Here is a 20,145-nt window from a genome sequence, read left to right on the forward strand (position 1 = left end):
GCATGTCTATTCTTTGTGCGGATTCCGCAGCATTTTTGCACCCATTCCATTATAGGAATCCGCAGGTGTAAAAAAGCATGCCTAATCTGCACAATCTGCAATAAATCCGCAGGAAAAATGCACGGATTTTGACCTGCGGATTCCGCCAAAATATGCAGATTTCATCCCAGGACAGCAGACAGCCAGGGCTGACATCAGTAGGAAGAGTCCCCAGCACAGCAGAAGACTTTGAGTGGCTGCTTCTTCTTTCAGTGCAGACACTTGTGCATTGCGTCTGCTGCACTGAGTGTGGTGACATCAGAGAGGAGCCATGCAGTCAGCCCATAATACCACTGGCCCAGCAGGAAAGTGCCAGCCCTGTACCTGGAGCCCGATGGGCAGGAGGAAAAGAGGTGGGGCCCAAAGTGTGTGAGACATGCTGCCAGCGTGTCTCAGTCAGTCCGGGCCCCTTCTCCTTGCCTTTCTGATTGGGCCCCATACACAAGTAAGGGTATTAGTGCCCTGATGGTGGCCCTGTACACAGTAACTGAATACCACCAAACTTATCATTGTAAAAAAGCACAGTACTAACACTTATCGTGACAGTAAAACAAAGTAGTTATATGTTCCCCATTCTGGCCCCTATCCTGTAATATTGTCTCCTATCCTTGTCCTCATCCAGTAATAATGTTTTCTAGTTCAGTCCCCATCCTGTGATAATGTCCCATCCTGTCCTCCATTCTGTAGTGATATCTCCCTTCCCTGTAATAATATGCTATTTCCTGACACCTGTCCTGTGTGACAGGGTAACTGGCACAGTGTATGAGGGGAGATATGTGTCACTGCACATAATGGCGTCAGTGATGGGAAGCCAGGATATTTTCCTCCAGCACACTATGTGTTGGGAGGGTTAAGTTAAAGTTGCATACATGGGCTGGTTTTATGTGGGCATCCATAGTGTGGGTGGGAGAATGCCCACCATATCTCTACCTGCAGAGCTGACACCAGCAGGTGTACGGACAGGACCTGGGGTGATGTCACGGTCATGTGATCATCATATGGTCTGGCTTTAATAGCTTGACTTGAGAGTCAGTGTGTGTTGTAGTTTGGAGAGAGCAAGTGTCCAAATGGCAGCTCCAGTCAGAGCTGAATACGAATCCCTCAGACAAATGAAGTTTGTCATATGTTATATTTTTTTTGCTTTACCGTTATGCCAGAAAGGCTCTGCTTATTTTGCTGAACCCTGCTATGGTCTATGCTGTCTATACTAAATGAGCAGGTGATTTACTACAAGAAACGTTCCCATGTCTACCTTGGGAAGCAGCTGAGTGTGTCAACCCCTCATACCTGTAATAAAGTCCTTACATCCTGTAATAATGTCCACTCTGACCCCCATTCTGTAATAGAGCTGAGTGTTTCGGACCCTCCTGTACACTCTGTAAGCATCCAGGGGGACATGAGCAGATGTGTTATTGCTAACTTCACACTATTGTATGATGCAAGATCTCACACAGCGCTTTGGTGTGCTAACTCTGCATCCATCACTTTAGATATCACTCAACTACTCAGTGCTACAATATCTAAGCATGTTGGACCCATGGGAATTTCTCGTACAAAATGTATTGCTGCACACAGCACCAATGCTTCTTATCACACATGCGGTGCTTCACTGGATCTGGTACACAGTTGTCGCAGCATACATATAAGAACATGCCATAGTATTAGTCATTGGATTACATATGACACATACCACACCATTATGGCATGCGCACAGTCCTAGACAATTCAACATTTAGCAACGGGGCTTGACAATTGGGTGTTCGTGATACCTGAGAGCTTCCCCACTCCCTCAAGAGCCACCCAACTCTCTTTTTTGGAAAAATTGGCCACAGCAGCCCTTTATTAACAATTAACATAACAGTTTAAACACTTTTAAACATCCTAACGAGGAGGGGACGGTCCTCGAAGCCCCAAAATTATAACATCCTCATAGTAAAGCCCAAATCTGGTCCAATGCAGAGTCCTGCCTTCAGCCGCTAATCACCAGCTCGAAGACATGAAACAAGACTCACCTGGTCAGAGTCCACCACAAACCCACAGGTTTTACCAACACGTTCCCGTCCACTTAACCCACCTAAGGGGGAGTCCAGGACCTGTAGAGATCCCCCCCTCCGAGCCGCCATTTACTGGTACCACCAACTTTGAGGACCCCCCCCACGCCAAGCTGCAGCAGTAAAATAACAATAACAGTGAAATTATAGACACGCCCACGTTTATGCGCTAAAAAAAAAGAACTGAGTATTATACATAAACCGTATCGCCCATACATAATAAAACCTTGCTGACATTGAAAACCAGGGACGGGTGGGTGGGAGCTTCATATTGCTGTATTAGGGGCACCTAAAATGGTCGCCCCTACAGAGATTACCCCTTCTTTATAGCCCTCCCTATTAAGCTCCACCTATTGCCCCCACCTATGCCAGTCAGCCCTGAAGCCCACCCTAAACCTCTTCACACCCATTAACCCCATCTGTGCCAGACCTAACCCCTTGTACAGCTCACTAAATGTCCCTAAATGTCAACCCTGTCATGCAGGCCTCCCCCTTAAAGGCCTGTGGCCTAGTCCAGCCTTACTTCACATAACAACAGTCAGTCATGTTTGTAAAAGTATGGTAAACCCATTTTTAACCCAAAGGATTGGGACTGCTATTACCTCAGGAGGATGCAGGAAGCTCCTACTGTAACATTTGGGGGAAACAAGGACCATTGGTTTAACCAAAGGTGAAAATGGAGATTGTGGTGTAAATACAGTTGGAAATGAAGCACAATTCTGTTATAACCACAATAGATAAAAAATGAGGTCATTTGTGTCTATGCCACCATCATATTAGCTAGATGCAATGCTTAAAAATAACTGTTCATTTCAGTTATCTTTTCATAAGAAGTTGACATATCAGCATACACAAGGAATAACACTATTTCTGACCATGAAAACTGCATATTTCACCAGTTGTCCCCTCTGCATATATTTTCTCATACTTCTCTCTGAGCTTGTGAGGGGAGACTAGCTGATATGATGTCTTCCATACACTGCACAGCACTTATAGAGGGATTTCTGTTCCTCCTTCTTTGTAGCACATGAGACAGTAGAAGCAGCAACTTAGAGGACATTATCTATCAATCAATCAATCAAATTTATTATCGCCAAGTACATATTACATATATACAAGGAATTCTTTGTGGCAAAGAGGCAACATAATATATAACAACAGATACAACAAGTAACATCTAACAAGACAGATACAGTATATAGTCTACACATGACGATTTAATTGTTGAACAGAGAGTGGATAGAAGCTGTTCATATGGCGGTTGGTGCTGCATTTGGGGACTCTGAAGCGACGTCCTGAAGGGAGTAGTTGGAATGAGGAGTGTCCCGGGTGAGAGGGATCGGATGAAATTTTCAATGCGTGGGATCGAATACTCTTATCATAAAGATCCTGGATTTTAGGCAGGGGAGAACCTATAATTCTCTCTGCTGTTCTGAAAGTCCTTTGTAAGCGGAGTTTGTCATGCGCAGTGGCTCCCCCATACCCGACTATCAGAGAGGAACAAATCACAGATCTGATGACAGCATTAAAGAATAAGATCAGCAGATTCTTAGACAAACCATATCTTTTCAGCTGACGCAGGAAGAACATCCTCTGTTGTGCTTTTCTTATAACAGCATCCACGTTTTTCACCCATTTAAGATCATGAGAGATGATAACACCAAGGAATTTGGTCTCTGTGTCCCTAAGAACCACTTTGTCATGGATGTAGATTGGAAGTATCTTATGTTGATCTTTCCTAAAATCCACAACCATCTCAGCAGTTTTTTTAGTGTTGAGTACAAGATTATACAGCGTGAATAAGCTGTGCGACTGTGTATCCAGCACTGGACTGAGGTAAAATAGTTGCTAGAAGATTTAACTTAATTTTCTTTTGTCTGACTAGTTTCTCACTGTGCTGAGCGCTCCTCATTCCTCCTCCCATGTCTTTCTAGATAGATTATAATAGGCTGTGTAATATTGCACCTCACTGAGCAAGCAGATCAAGGCAAGACAGATTTGAGCTGTTTTTCAGAATGGATAGTAAGCTCAGGAGGCAGAGGTGGAGAAGTGGCTCATAAGTTGAGAAAGAAGCAAATTTCTTTGAGATATATTACAAAGATTCCTATATTTGCCTCTATTATTGATTTCTGCAAATCTTGCTAAAATGACAGGAACCATATACCTCTGAAATTTTATTTATAATCGGAATCCAGTTTTTAGCCTGTGGCTACTGCAAACATGGTAGTTTTTATGTGTGTATGTTATTCCCACCATTATCCAGAATTTTATCTATCCTTGAGGTGTGGTATGGCAATAGTCCTTTACAATTTTCAATAAAAAGTATAAAAACAATCATCCGTTCAGCTTTCAGAATAAAAAAGAATCATAATATATGGCATTCTTGAGAACAGCATCTGTTACCATCTTTGCCTTCTCTGACAATGAGACTGGTTATGGTGAATGGTAGGGCTAAAATTCTATAAGGAAACAAAGCTGTTGATATGCCAGCCATAAAATGAGTTTATTTTTAAAATTTCATGAAAAGGGTTTTTGTGTGCAGCTCTAAGAATTGTATCTCAATAAAGGCTTGAGTTTGGCCAGCCAAGAAGAATCAAAGCCAATGTATATAGTTTTTGTAGACAAAGGATCTAACCGAGATCTTCACTTATCTTTTTTCATAGAATTATTCATCCTTTCTGTCCTACAGAGAGAGATAGTTTAAGATTGTGTCAGGTAAAGGACACTGGCCATTTATTTGAAAGATATTGTAGTCACCAACATTATCTATTCTTGGCAAAGATGATACGTGCTAGATCAGTGGGGATCTGACAATCCCTAGAACATCGCGCCCCAATACTGAGCATTGTTTGGAGGCCAACTGAATATTCAGCTGTATTGTAAAAAATATTTTATTGGAAGGTTACAGATGATTGATATACAACTGAAATGTGTGTGTGTTTACTGATCTTAGATGGATACTGACTGCTTTGAAAGCCAGTCTACCTAAAAACCTTTGTTATTTGTAACTATTTTCAATGGAAGTGGGCTGTTGTCTTGTTGATGGCACGGCTTCTTATCGATCCCTCTCCTCCACGCATGCATATAATGCGCATGCGCAGGCAGAGAGACTGGAAGCATGCTACTCCCAGGGCCGTACTGCTCCTTTATTGGAAGATGTTTCTGCCTGTTTGCATCTTCATTCTCTATTATTCTCACACTGCTCTGGTCAGGTCTTTTGGGGTCAATGTTCTTTTCCATTTCATAAAAAAAATAATATAGAAATCTTGTAATTTTCAAATTGACTGCTCTGGATTTTTTAGACTCAAACCTCCTGTACTTTCAGGAAATTCATGTCAATTCTTCTAGGTAGACTTGCCCACACTTTTAGAATAATCTTGGTAGGCGGGTTGTCACAAACATCTTGGAGAACTAAACAGAGATTCTCTATGGATGTAGACTTGCACAAATTCTTCTGTCTCTTCATGTAATTTCAGAAACTCAATGATGTTATCATATCATCACTTTGAATGATGGATAAGTATCTGCCTGTATTTCTCAGTATTGAGGATGCAATTATTCCTTACCAAATACCCAACTCTATTTGCTGAAATGCAGCCTCAAATGTAAACCTCCACCATGCTTAACTGTTGTCTGCAGACAGTCAAATTTCTACCACTCTCCGACCCTTCAAAGTAAAAATTACCTTCTGTTCTGGCCAAATATTTAAAATGTTGACTCAACAGTCCACATCACATTCTGTCATTTTTCTGCACCCCAACCTCTGTTTTCTAACATACTGTAGTCACTTTGTTTAGATCCACATAAAGGTATGGCATTTTGGCCACAACGCTTCCATAAAGACTAATTTTGAACATACCTTTTAAAACAGTCATTGGGTTTTGGGTTCAGCTGGTGGCTGGCACTTCTGAGCTGAAGCTGGCACTGTTGAACATGTTGTGATTTCATGGGGAAGTAAGCATGATGCATTTTTCATCTGCTTCACTAAGTTTCCTTTGCCATCCACAGCATCTGCTGTCCTCAATGTCCATTTTTTGGTGTCACTTCAAAAGTAGCAGATATTGAAACCTCAGTGTGCTTTAAAATCTTTCCCTGCGAGCCCCCTTGCTGAATGAGCATAAGTACCTTCTGTCTTGTTGCTGGGCTCAGTCTTGCTATAGTGTTTGACCTGTGAAATGAAACCGTCTTCCGCAACCTCACCTTTTATTAGCAGATTTTGTCTATTGCACACCCAGTTTTACACCTCCTACACAGCTCTTTCTGCTTTAGTTAATGACCATGTTAAAACCTACAGCTGAAAATGATGATTATCCCCTGAGTGATGTAATTGGTTACTCATACAGCTGACTATGATCCTACAAAATCCCTAACTGTGCAGAAGTACCTAGAAGAATTAATGCTTTGATGCTACTTTGAAGGCCAAGGGCGATCACACGAAATATTGATTTGATCTCGAATCATCTTTTGTTTATTCCATTTACTTTTTTAATTGATGAAAATAAACTATTAACGTCTCTATTTTCGAAAGCATTTTTCCATACCTGCCTAAAACTTTTGCACAGTACTGTATTTACAACACAAATACCTGATTTAAACAATCAGTCATTTTCTGATGATAGCTTCCCTTTAAGTGGGAATCTTGCTAGACATTCATTCCTGCAAAGTAGCGATTCTAGAAAACTCGGCGAGCATTGTAAAGGCTAAACAATGACGACAGTAGGTGGGATACAGCTTTTATCTTTCATTATTTACTATACTCCTTTGAGGACTGATGTGCCTCCGTACCATATTACATGATGGGGGAGGCATTCACAATAAACTGTTCTCTCTGCCAGCTTCAAAGCGACGTATAAATAGTGTGGCTTTGATAGATCTCTCCGTAGTGTTATGGTGCATTGTACCAAAATGCTATAAGCAGCATTATTATTCCTGCACACTTGGAAGTTTGCGATATGGAAATATATAAAAGTAACCAAATCATGAATTCATTCCCGGGCTCTGATATTATCTGTAAAGCAGCAAAAAGAAAACCTCTCTTTTTTTCCTTCCTAGGTTTGGTATTCCATTACCGGGCCGCTAGTAACAGATATGCCCTGACGTTCCCCGATGCCGTACGCTCCTGCGAGGAGAACTCCGGTGTCATCGCATCTCCAGAGCAGCTGCAGGCTGCATTTGAGGATGGCTTGGACAATTGTGATGCCGGATGGCTATCTGACCGAACTGTCAGGTAAAATTGTTAATGAGAAAATATCGATAAAAAAGCTGTTTAACATTTACAAAAAATAATATTTAATGCACATAGCTAGTCTGAAAGTAGGAATTTAGGAGAGATTCTACAAATTGCAATATTTCATATAATAGGGCATTAAATGGTAACTTACGTTACATTCACGCGCCAAAAACTGAGTTAGTAATGGCTACAGACTGTTCTTTGAGGGCAGGCACAAAAATGAGTGAATGTATATTGTACGTTACACTATTCTCAATAGATTTCAACACAGTTTGATTTTTCGACAATACAAATTAAGTACAAAATACAGTGTTATTACTTGGTAACTTACGTTACACAAAATTGTCCATATCATGGGACTGCCAAATTTTCTGTTCTGGAAAACAGGGGAGAAGCACTATTTTTATTGTATTAAAACACCATAGTCCAAGCAACTTTAACAAATTTATTTTAACCTCTCAAGATAAATGCAACAGTTTTTATTACAAGAAATGTAGGTAACTTACGTTACAACACAATATAGTAACTTACGTTATAAAACAAAGAATGTGTTCAACTTTGTCAGTGTTCATATTTGAGAAGGCAAAACATAGGCTGCATGTGAATCCATTGGTGTGAACTACATATGCAGACTAAAATTTAGTATAAAAATGTAATCAATCAATATTCATACTTCAGTTGTCAACATTTTTGCAGAGTGGAAATTTTGATTACAAAATATGACCGTTGATCAATTATATAATGTAGACTAAATCTAGGCCTACAACGACTCTTCTCAGTAATTCACTTGTAATCTAGCCTGATGAAGGGGCCTTCTGAGCCCTGAAAGCTTGCTTGCAAATATAATTTCTCTGGTTAGCCAATAAAGTTATCACACCTTGAATGCTTTTCTCAATTTTTTTGGGGGGGGACATAAGTATTTACATCTATTTTTCTGGCTAACACAGTACCACAATTTTATTTTGTATTGTACAATCTAGGCCTACATATGTGGTCCAGTCTAATGAATTCAGACACAGCTAATGAAGAACTTCAACAAGGATGTAAATTTGTGCTCACTGCTCATTTAGCTTCCTGGATAATCAAAAAGTTCCCCTATAATAATAAGTGCCCACTTTACATGTAGTAGTGTCCCGAGTCTCCCCCCTGTACAGCTCCTCTATACACAGTATAATGCCCCCTCACTGTATATATACTGACTCCTTAATATCCTCAAACTATTTAATGGCTCCAACACTGTATTATGGCCGCATCACTATAATCCCCACACTGTATAATGGCCCCTTAGATAGCATCCATATAGCACAGTGGTCTTCAACCTTTCTGACCTTGAGAGCCACATTCAGCTTAGAGAGAGGGTCGCGAGCCACATTCAGCACAGAGAGGGGCGCGAGCCACATCCAGCTCCCATCTCCTTCAAAGTAGTACCAAAGCCCCCATTACAGGTATAATGATAACCAAAGCTTCTCCACAGAAATCACTCCAAAGCAGTACACTGAGATCCAGGGGTTCCCACAATACCCCATTCAGTATTCTCCCGTCAAGGACTCCCAACACACTGTCACATCCAGCTTTGAGCACCTCCTCTAACAGGTAGTATCATCCTCCAGCGTACCATACCTAAAACCTCTCTAAACCCCTAAGACCAGTAAATCTGCATCCACATCTGTACTTCTGTGCAGAGCTACTCACAAAATTCACCATTTTGAGATGTGCTCTTCATACCTGTTTACTAGACCTGGGCCTAATGCACCAAGCTGGCAGACAGCCACGAGCCACAATTCCTGGGACCGCGAGCCACTTGTGGCTCCCAAGCTACAGGTTGGGGACCCCTGATATAGTATAATACACCAGATAGTCCTCAATATAGTATAATTCACTCCCCATAGGCAGAGTCTATAGTATAATGCAGCCCCATAGGCAGCCTCTGTATTATAATGCAGCCCCATAGGCAGCCTCTGTATTATAATGCACCCCCATAGGCAGCCTCTGTATTATAATGCACCCCCATAGGCAGAGTCTACAGTACAATGCATCCCCATAGGCAGATTCTATATTAGAATGCACCCCCATAGGCAGCCTTTGTATTATAATGCACCCCCATAGGCAGCCTCTGTATTCTAATGCTCCCCCATAGGCAGCCTCTATATTTTAATGCACCTGTGGCGCCCCTGAGGCTCAGTCGCCACAGAGGTACTGCACCTCCTCCTGAGGTGTAGTGCCCCACCATCCAGGTAAGGTGGAGACACCTGACTACACTCCAACACCTGCACCCAACACCACAAAAGTAGTGTAGCAAAGCACCTTCGGGGGCTCCCTGCTTGGAGTATAGCAAAGCACCCATTGGTGGCTCCCTGCTTGGAACACGAAACGTGCTGGGAGGTGGGTGGAGTTAGTTGATATTACAGAGAGCGGGAAGAGTTGAGGATTGAGAAGTCAGTTGGTTAGAGAGTTGGAGAGAAGAAGATCCCGAAAGAGAGGGATAGATGGATGGAAGTGCTGCAGCAGATCCCAGTCACCTGGGTCTGCTGGCACGGGAAAGGAAGAAAGAGAGCAACATAGACTGAAAGCCTGATTCTCCATAAAAAGAAAGATTAGTACAGAACTTGAGGAGTAAAAGAGAACAGAGGATGTGGGTTTAGAGGAGAACCCTTCCTAGAAGTTCTAAGCGCAAGGCCGGGGCCCGGTCCCCGAGGTTGTATGGATACTAATGGTCCTGCAGCAGACACCGGAGGAATAGAAGTAGTGACCACTTTATTCCCACATAAGACTTGGGGGCACAACAGCAACTGGATAGTGAGCCGGGACTTAGTAGCAAGGAGTCCCCGAAGCAGGCTACTGCTGTCTGCCGTACGAGTTCATAAGAACATCGGACAGGAGGAACTCCAGTGTAACTCAGTACTAGGAGTACTTCATTAAAGGCGCTATAAGAGGAGACGTTCAGAAAAGCACATGTTGGCGGAGTGTTGGGAAGGAGTATTCCATCTGGCCTGGAGGTTGACTGAGTCCCTGACCGGGAGGACACGGCACGGAAGCAGGCACCTGTTTGTGCAACAGACTGAATAAAGCTTTGGAACTACATGCCCTGGTGTCCTCCACTCATTCCTGCGCCAACCTGCCCTGCACTGCTACATCCCTTGCGCCTGACACTACACCATCTACGTGTCATTTCACCTACTCTGCCCTGGGACTACAGCCCTGCCTGTGGAGGGCTATAACATCATTGCTGCATCACACCATCAGTCCCAGAGGATCTGTCTGCAGCGTCGGCTTAACATCTCCCTTGCCGAACACCACAGGTGGCGTCACGAATCACTTAGGCCGGTTTCACATTAGCGCTTTTTCAGCGCACGCACGGCCGGGGGTAGCTCCACCCCCGAGCCGGCTCTCTGCCCGGCGTGCCCGCCACTTGCTTGTAGCGCCACCTACTAGCGGACAGCGGCGCCTGCGATCGGCGCACCCTATCTTTAGCATAGGGTGCGCAGATCGTGCGCAGGCCGTGCGCTAGTTGCGCTTTGACCTGCGCTGCACACTTTTGACGGTGCGCCGTGCGCGCCAAAATCAAACTTTTCGAATTGCTACAAGCAAGGGGCGGGCACGCCGGGCAGAGAGCCGGCTCGGGGGCGGAGCTACCCCCGGCCGTGCGTGCGCTGAAAAAGCGCTAATGTGAAATCGGCCTTATAAACCATATTCCCAACTCAATCCCCTTTTATATGGGCGCCCAGGGCCACGGACCGGGTCACCGCTGCTGTGACATTCCCATCTGAGAGACCGACCCAGTACTGAGTACCCCACAGCCCTGGGAGGGCGACCCACACCCCCATAGGCAGAGTCTACAGTATAATGCATCCCCATAGGCAGCCTCTATATTATAATGCACCCCCATAGGCAGCCTCTATATTATAATGCACCCCCATAGGCAGCCACTATATTACAATGCACCCCCATAGGCAGCCTCTGTATTATAATGCACCCCCATAAGCAGTCTCTATATTATAATGCACCCCCATAGGCAGAGTCTACAGTATAATGCATCCCCATAGGCAGCCTCTATATTATAATGCACACCCATAGGCAGCCACTATATTACAATGCACCCCCATAGGCAGCCTTTGTATTATAATGATTGTGTTGTCCAAAAATTGAAAGGCAGGTAACTTACATTGAAAAGCTCAAGCAACTTACATTACAATAAGTTTACTTCATACAGAAACTGTGAAACTTTTAGCAGCAACATGAAACTTAGTGAATAGTTAATACATTATGCAATATAAGAACTCTGCAAGTTACAACTTAATTTATGCTTAGTTCTCAATCCAACAAAATCTTTTTATCTTTTTGGTAACTTACGTTACTGAGAAAATGTCTACGATGGATATGTGCAAAATTTCTGGTAAACAATAATCTTACAGAACCAAATATAGTATTTTGGTTTCCTAACAATACTTCTTTCATATTTACTGAACGTAAGTTACGCATGTTGCTAGTTAATAGTAATCCACTTACCAATATAGCCTGTTACTGTATGATTCCAGTAAGAACAGTAGGTGTTCACATGCAACTCTGTGCCATCTTGGAAATATATGGAATTTGAAAGAAACAGTGTTGCCACCTTATGCCATGTGTAATGAAGTACCAACTTACAAAAAATTAACTATTTCCAAAATATTTGAAAATTTTGAAAATATTGCTTCCCAGCATGGAACTGCCCTAATCATTAAAGCTAAAAATATGCAGTCCATACAAGTCATTGTCACAGGGTATAATGCTTTATTTGTTCTTGGGGTAGACCCCTTTATGATTATTGTCACAAGCCAATTATTTCTACATTATTATTACAGATCAGCACTAGCGTGTTCTTTTGTAAGGGAAGTTTTTGTAGGACAGACTGCACAAATCTTGTCCGGCTAGAGGGGCATGTGATTCAAAACTGTCATCAAAAGACATTGGGCCCGCACGGCACTAGTTGCACCACTCTCACTCTCAGAAGATGCCAGGGATGTAGTTATACTGTGTGCAGGGACTGAATCCTATAGCCTAGGGGGCCCAAAAAAAGAATTCCAATACTATTAAAGATCCTTGATAATTACGTGCCCTGTTGGAGACTTTGCACTGGGGTCCATGAGCTGCAAGGTATGCCACTGGCAGATGCTGCCAGAACCAATGACGAGCACATAAAGATGTGTAAAGCACTTTCCTTTTGCTGTATGATCCATTGTTGCTAACATTTGAAAATAACATTTTTGCTGCTAACATACCTAAACTCATCAGAATCAACTCTTCAGAGGCCCTGCAGTGCAATCAAAAGGAAATGACGCTGAAAAAAAACCCATCTGGAACCTGCAAGGCGGATTATCTGGACGTTCCATGGCTTTTTCTAAGAACAACAAAATCATTAATTCTACATTTTTCTGTTTTTATTCTACAGATACCCAATCAAAACACCCAGACCTGGTTGCTATGGAGACCGAAATAATGTTCCTGGTGTCAGGACATATGGAGAGAGAGAACCACAGGAAACCTATGACGTGTACTGCTACACTAAAAGCCCCCTAGGTAGCTTTGCTATTGCTATTGATTTAGATTACAGTCTTTTACCATTGATCAATCTAAGAAGAAAATTCTCCAGTCACTTTATGACACTACAGATTGCCAAATCGCGACACTTTGGAATGTGTTACGCCGTCATAATTCCCCTCTATTCCCCATGCAATTTGCATACTTACGGTCACATGCCAGCTAGACTCTCCTCCAGGACAGACTAGTTGGCATGTGGCTGGCATGGGGCATACAGGGGAACCATGACAAAGTGCACATTGCACACTATCACAATCCAGCAGTCTGTGGTTGAATAGAGTGACTGCAGACCTTTTTTTATTGCATTGGATAAACCATTTAATATTGCAATAGTTTCACTAACGCCATATGATTTCATCTTTGTTATAGATTATGTCATATGTCATTATTATAAAAAAAAAAAAAACAGCAGATTTTTTTCTGTTAACATTTATGGTCTCTTTACCCACAGGCGATGTTTATTACGTGCCTGAAAGAAGCTCTTTGGAGCATGCACGAAACTTATGCTCGCTTGATGGAGGGTCATTGGCCACAGTGGGTCAGCTGTATGCTGCTTGGAGAAATGGATTGGACCAGTGTGACCCTGGATGGTTGGCAGACAGTAGTGTTCGCTATCCAATACGGAATCCACGGAAAAACTGTGGCGGAGAAGAGCCAGGGGTCCGAACATTATATCAATACGTAAACCGGACAGGATTTCCTCCTCCTCAGAGGAAGTTTGGAGTTTATTGCTTCAAAGGTATTATATGCTCTCATTATTTATATAATATTATACAGTCATATGTAAAAGTTTGGGCACCCCTATTAATGTTAACCATTTTTCTTTATAACAATTTTGGTTTTTGCAACAGCTATTTCAGTTTCATATATCTAATAACTGATGGACTCAGTTATATTTCTGGATTCAAATGAGGTTTATTGTACTAACAGAAAATGTGCAATCTGCATTTAAACAAAATTTGGCCGGTGCAAAAGTATTGGCACCCTTATCATTTTCTTGATTTGAACACTCCTAACTACTTTTTACTGACTTCCTGAAGCACTAAATTGGTTTTGTAACCTCATTGAGCTTTGAACTTCATAGCCAGGTGTATCAAATCATGAGAAACGGTATTTAAGGTGGCCACTTGCAAGTAGTTCTCCTATTTGATACTCCTATGAAGAGTGGCATCATGAGCTCCTCAAAACAACTCTCAAATGATCTGAAAACAAAGATTATTCAACATAGCTTTTCAAGAGAAGGATACAAAAAGTTGTCTCAGAGATTTAACCTGTCAGTTTCCACTGTGAGGAACATAGTAAGGAAATGGAAGAACACAGGTACAGTTCTCGTTAAGCCCAGAAGTGGCAGGCCAAGAAAAATATCAGAAAGGCAGAGAAGAAGAATGGTGAGAACAGTCAAGGACAATCCACAGACCACCTCCAAAGACCTGCAGCATCATCTTGCTGCAGATGGTGTCACTGTGCATCGGTCAACAATACAGCGCACTTTGCACAAGGAGAAGCTGTATGGGAGAGTGATGCGAAAGAAGCCGTTTCTGCAAGCACGCCACAAACAGAGTCGCCTGAGGTATGCAAAAGCACATTTGGACAAGCCAGTTACATTTTGGAAGAAGGTCCTGTGGACTGATGAAACAAAGATTGAGTTGTTTGGTCATACACAAAGGCGTTATGCATGGAGGCTAAAAAACACAGCATTCCAAGAAAAACACTTGCTACCCACAGTAAAATTTGGTGGAGGTTCCATCATGCTTTGGGGCTATGTGGCCAATGCCGGCACCGGGAATCTTGTTAAAGTTGAGAGTCGCATGGATTCAACTCAGTATCAGCAGATTCTTGACAATAATGTGCAAGAATCAGTGACGAAGTTGAAGTTACGCAGGGGATGGATATTTCAGCAAGACAATGATCCAAAACACCGCTCCAAATCTACTCAGGCATTCATGCAGAGGAACAATTACAATGTTCTGGAATGGCCATCCCAGTCCCCGGACCTGAATATCATTGAACATCTGTGGGATGATTTGAAGCGGGCTGTCCATGCTCGGCAACCATCAAACTTAACTGAACTGGAATTGTTTTGTAAACAGGAATGGTCACAAATACCTTCATCCAGGATCCAGGAACTCATTAATAGCTACAGGAAGGGACTAGAGGCTGTTATTTTTGCAAAAGGAGGATCTACGAAATATTAATGTCACTTTTATGTTGAGGTGCCCATACTTTTGCACCGGTCAAATTTTATTAAAATGCAGATTGCACATTTTCTGTTAGCACAATAAACTTCATTTGAATCCAGAAATATAACTGAGTCCATCAGTTATTAGATATATGAAACTGAAATAGCTATTGCAAAAACCAAAATTGTTATAAAGAAAAAAGGTTAACATTAATAGGGGTGCCCAAACTTTTACATATGACTGTATTTTATTACATTGTATTATGTTTGTTGTGATATAAAGAATACTTTTCATGCTGTGCAGGATTTACAGAATAAAATATGTGTCAGAGATCTGTTACCTGTACAGTGGGGAAAATTTGTTCTGAACTTGATTATGTGATTGTTTGAAGTACTGAAGTATTGTATGGAATATTCGCCATGAGCAGTACACATACAGTGGGGAAAAAAAAGTAACTGTGAGAGACAGTCTAAAAATAGAAAACAGAAAATCACATTGTATGATACTTAAATAATTAAATTGCATTTTATTGCATGAAATTATTATTTGATCACCTAACAACCAGCAAGAATTCTGGTTCTTACAGACCTGTTAGTTTTTCTTTAAGAAGTCCTCCTACTCTGCACTCACTTCCTGTATTAATTGCACTTGTTTGAACTTGATATCTGTGTAAATGACACCTGTCCACACACTCAATCAATCACACTCCAACCTCTCCACCATGGCCAAGACCAAAGAGATGTCTGGGGACACCAGGGACAAAATTGTAGATCTGCACAGGGCTGGGAAGGGCTACAGGCTAATAGGCAAGCAGCTTGGTGAGAAGGCAACAAATGTTTTCCCAATTAGAAAGTGGAAGAAACACAAAATGACTGTCAATCTTCCTTGGTCAGGACTTCATGCAAGATCTCACCTCATGGGGTAAGGATGATTCTGAGAAAGGTCAGAAATCAGCTCAGAAGTACATGGGAATACCTGGTCAATGACTTGAAGAGAGCTGGAACCACATTACCGATAGTAGCACACTATGAAGTCATGGATTGAAATACTGCTCATGCCAGCACATGTCTAGACCCATTTGAAGATCACCAACGACCATCTGGATGATCCAGAGGAGGCATGGGAGAAGGTCATATGGTCAGATGAGACCAAAATAGATCTTTTTGGTATCAACTCTACTCGTCGTGTTTGAAGGAAGAAGAAGGATGAGTACAACTCCAAAAACACCGTCCCAACCGTAGAAGGGAAACATCATACTTTGGGGGGTGCTTTTCTGCAAATGAGAAAGGACGACTGCACCGTATTGAAGCGAGGAAGGATGGGGTCATGTATCGCCAGATTTTGGCCAACAATCTCCCTCCCTTGGTAAGAGTCTCCTTAAGCAAGAGGATCGTTGGATACAGCTGGGACCAGCTGCTTGGAAAGCATCGCCAAACTGCGCGCTGTAATTTTGCCTCCAGGACATTATTGCAAGAAAGCTTGCCTGATTGAGTAGACTACACAAGAAAGAAGACACGCAGCAAGTCAGCAGGATCTAGGAGCAACATGGCAGATGTGACAACCAACATGGTGAGCTGCAACATGTGCTACATGTTCACAGATCGACCAGAAGATGAATCCAACTTCACCTGCCAGAAGTGTAGATTAGTGGCCCTTTTAGAAGAAAAGGTGCATGGTCTGAAAAAAAGAATTGCAACTTTGAAACTCATCAAAAAAAATGAAGACTTTCTAGACAGAACAGAAGCATCTCTACTGGTCACAGAAGGTGAAGAAAGTGTCAGAGAACCTACATAAGCAGACGAGTGGAAGCATGTGACCAAAAGAAGCAAGAAGACCATAGAGACATCACCAACCACACAACTGACAAACCGATACCAAGGCCTTGCGGAGGATGACGATGGCACACCTAAGGATGAAGCACTACCAGCAAGCAAAGAAGAAAAGGGCACACAGCAACACCCAGAAGTGACAACAAAAAGTACAGCCAAGAAGCGGAGAAGAGTGGTAGTGGTGGGAGACTCACTACTGAGAGGCACAGAAGCAGCCATCTGCAGACCGGATATAACCGTAAGTGAAGTATGCTGCCTCCCAGGTGCGAGTATCAAGGATGTGACTGATAGGATACCAAAGCTCATCAGTTCCAAGGACGTCCACCCATTTCTTCTGATACATGTTGGCACCAATGACATGGCAAGGAAAGACCTACCGACAATCTGCAAGGACTTTGAAGAGTTGGGGAAGAAAGTAAAGGAACTGGATGCACAGGTAGTTTTTTCTTCTATCCTTCCAGTAGACGGGCATGGCACCAGGAGATGGAACAGGATCCTTGATGCGAACAACTGGCTAAGACGATGGTGCAGACAACAAGGATTCGGATTCCAGGACCATGGTGTGAATTACCTGTACGATGGACTCCTCGCCAGAGACGGACTACACCTCAACAAACCTGGGAAACACACATTCACCAGAAGACTCACTACACTCATCAGGAGAGCGTTAAACTAGAAGAAGAGGGGATGGGAAGAAAAACGTTAGACACGAACATGAAACCAGATATTATACTGATGAATGATATGAGGTGTGGCAAAGAAGATCCAAGACAACATACTCAGAAGGGAGGTAAGAAAATTTCTAAAACAATCAACAGGGAGGAGATTGGAACAAAGCAAAATTCTCTAAAATGCATGCTCGCAAATGCCAGAAGCCTGACAAACAAGATGGAAGAACTAGAAGCAGAAATATCTACAGGTAACTATGACATAGTGGGAATAACCGAGACACGGTTAGATGAAAGCTATGACTGGGCAGTTAACTTACAGGGTTACAGTCTGAAAGGATCGTAAAAATCGGAGAGGAGGAGGGGTTTGTCTTTATGTAAAGTCTTGTCTAAAGTCCACTTTAAGGGAAGATATTAGCGAAGGGAATGAGGATGTCAAGTCCATATGGGTCTAAATACATGGAGGGAAAAATAGTAACAAATTTCTCTTTGGGGTCTGTTACAAACCCCCAAATATAACAGAAATCATGGAAAGTTTACTACTAAGGCAGATAGATGAAGCCGCAAACCATAATGAGGTCCTTGTTATGGGGGAACTGGGAAACAGAGACCTGCGAAACCCATAAAGGCAACAGGTTTCTGCTAATAGCCACGAATAATTATCTTTCACAATTGGTGCAGAATCCAACCAGAGGAGCAGCACTTTTAGACCTAACAGACCTGACAGAATAACAAATCTGCAGGTTGTTGGGCATCTAGGAAATAGCGACCACAATATTGTACAGTTTCACTTGTCTTTCGCTAGGGGGACATGTCAGGGAGTCACAAAAACACTGAACTTTAGGAAGGCAAAGTTTGACCAGCTTAGAGATGCCCTTAATCTGGTTGACTGGGACAATGTCCTCAGAAATAAGAATACAGAAAATAAATGGGAAATGTTTAAGAACATCCTTAATAGGCACTGTAAGCGGTTTATACCTTGTGGGAATAAAAGGACAAGAAATAGGAAAAACCCAATGTGGCTAAACAAAGAAGTAAGAGGGGAAATTAACAGTAAAAAGAAAGCATTTAAACTACTAAAGCAGGATGGCACCGTTGAAACTCTAAAAAACTATAAGGAGAAAAATTAATTTTATCTAAAAAAAATAATTAAAGCTGCCAAAAAGGAAACAGAGAAGCACATTGCTAAGGAGAATAAACTAATCCCAAGCTGTTCTTCAACTATATCAATAGTAAAAGAATCAAAAGTAAAAGTGTAGGCCCATTAAAAAATTGTGAGGAAAGTATGGTTGTAGATGATGAGGAAAAACTAATATATTAAACACCTTCTTCTCCACGGTATTCACGGTGGAAAATTAAATGTTAGGTGAAATGCCGAGAGACAAAGAAAACCCTATATTAAGGGTCACCAATCTAACCTAAGAAGAGGTGCGAAGCCGGCTAAATAAGATTAAAACAGATAAATCTCCAGGTCCGGATGGCATACACCCACGAGTACTAAGAGAACTAAGTAATGTAATAGACAAACCATTATTTCATATATTTAGAGACTCTATAGCGACGGGGTCTGTTCCACAGGACTGGCGCATAGCAAATGTGGTACCAATATTCAAAAAGGGCTCTAAAAGTGAACCTGGAAATTATAGGCCAGTAAAGTCTAACCTCTATTCTTGGTAAAATATTTGAAGGGTTTCTAAGGGATGTTAATTTAGATTATCTCAATGAGAATAACTGTTTAACGCCATATCAGCATGGGTTTATGAGGAATTGCTCCTGTCAAACCAATCTAATCAGTTTTTATGAAGAGGTAAGCTATTGACTGGACCAAGGTGAGTCATTGGATGTGGTATATCTTGATTTTTCCAAAGCGTTTGATACCGTGCCACACAAGAGGTTGGTACACAAAATGAGAATGCAGGGTCTGGGGGGAAAATGTGTGTAAATGGGTAAGTAACTGGCTTAGTGATAGAAAGCAGAGGATGGTTATAAATGGTATATTCTCTAACTGGGTCGCTGTGACCAGTGGGGTACCGCAGGGGTCGGTGTTGGGACCTATTCTCTTCAACATATTTATTAACGATCTGGTAGAAGGTTTGCACAGTAAAATATCGATATTTGCAGATGATACAAAACTATGTAAAGCAGTCAATACACGAGAAGATGGTATTCTGCTACAGATGGATCTGGATAAGTTGGGAACTTGGGCCGAAAGGTGGCAGATGCAGTTTAACAATGATAAATGTAAGGTTATACACATGGGAAGAAGGAATCAATATCACCATTACACACTGAACGGTAAACCACTGGGTAAATCTGACCTGGAGAAGGACTTGGGGATCCTAGTTAATGATAAACTTACCTACAGCAGCCAGTGCCAGGCAGCGGCTGCCAAGGCAAACAGGATCATGGGGTGCATTAACCCCTTCCTGACATGAGACGTACTATCCCGTCCATGGGACCCGGGCCCCTATGCCCATGGACGGGATAGTACGTCTAACGCGATCACAGCTGACACCCGGCACAATGTGCCAGGGGCGGTCACGGACCGCCCCCGACATGTTAACCCCTTGC

General features: G+C 42.3%; 1 protein-coding gene across 2 annotated transcripts in view; it reads left to right on the forward strand.

Annotated features, from left to right (window-relative positions):
- The window catches only part of NCAN (neurocan), a 491,928-nt gene that overhangs the window by 230,934 nt on the left and 240,849 nt on the right, over nucleotides 1-20,145 (forward strand). For both annotated transcript variants that reach the window (XM_073555129.1, XM_073555130.1), the window contains 3 exons: nucleotides 7,143-7,317; nucleotides 12,749-12,876; nucleotides 13,349-13,636. In XM_073555129.1, coding sequence (XP_073411230.1) covers nucleotides 7,143-7,317; nucleotides 12,749-12,876; nucleotides 13,349-13,636 — 591 coding nt within the window. The remainder of the gene's footprint in view (nucleotides 1-7,142; nucleotides 7,318-12,748; nucleotides 12,877-13,348; nucleotides 13,637-20,145) is intronic.

Source organism: Dendrobates tinctorius, unplaced genomic scaffold, assembly GCF_039654945.1.
Source record: "Dendrobates tinctorius isolate UK_male_01 unplaced genomic scaffold, ASM3965494v1 ptg000219l, whole genome shotgun sequence".
NCBI lineage: Eukaryota > Metazoa > Chordata > Amphibia > Anura > Dendrobatidae > Dendrobates > Dendrobates tinctorius.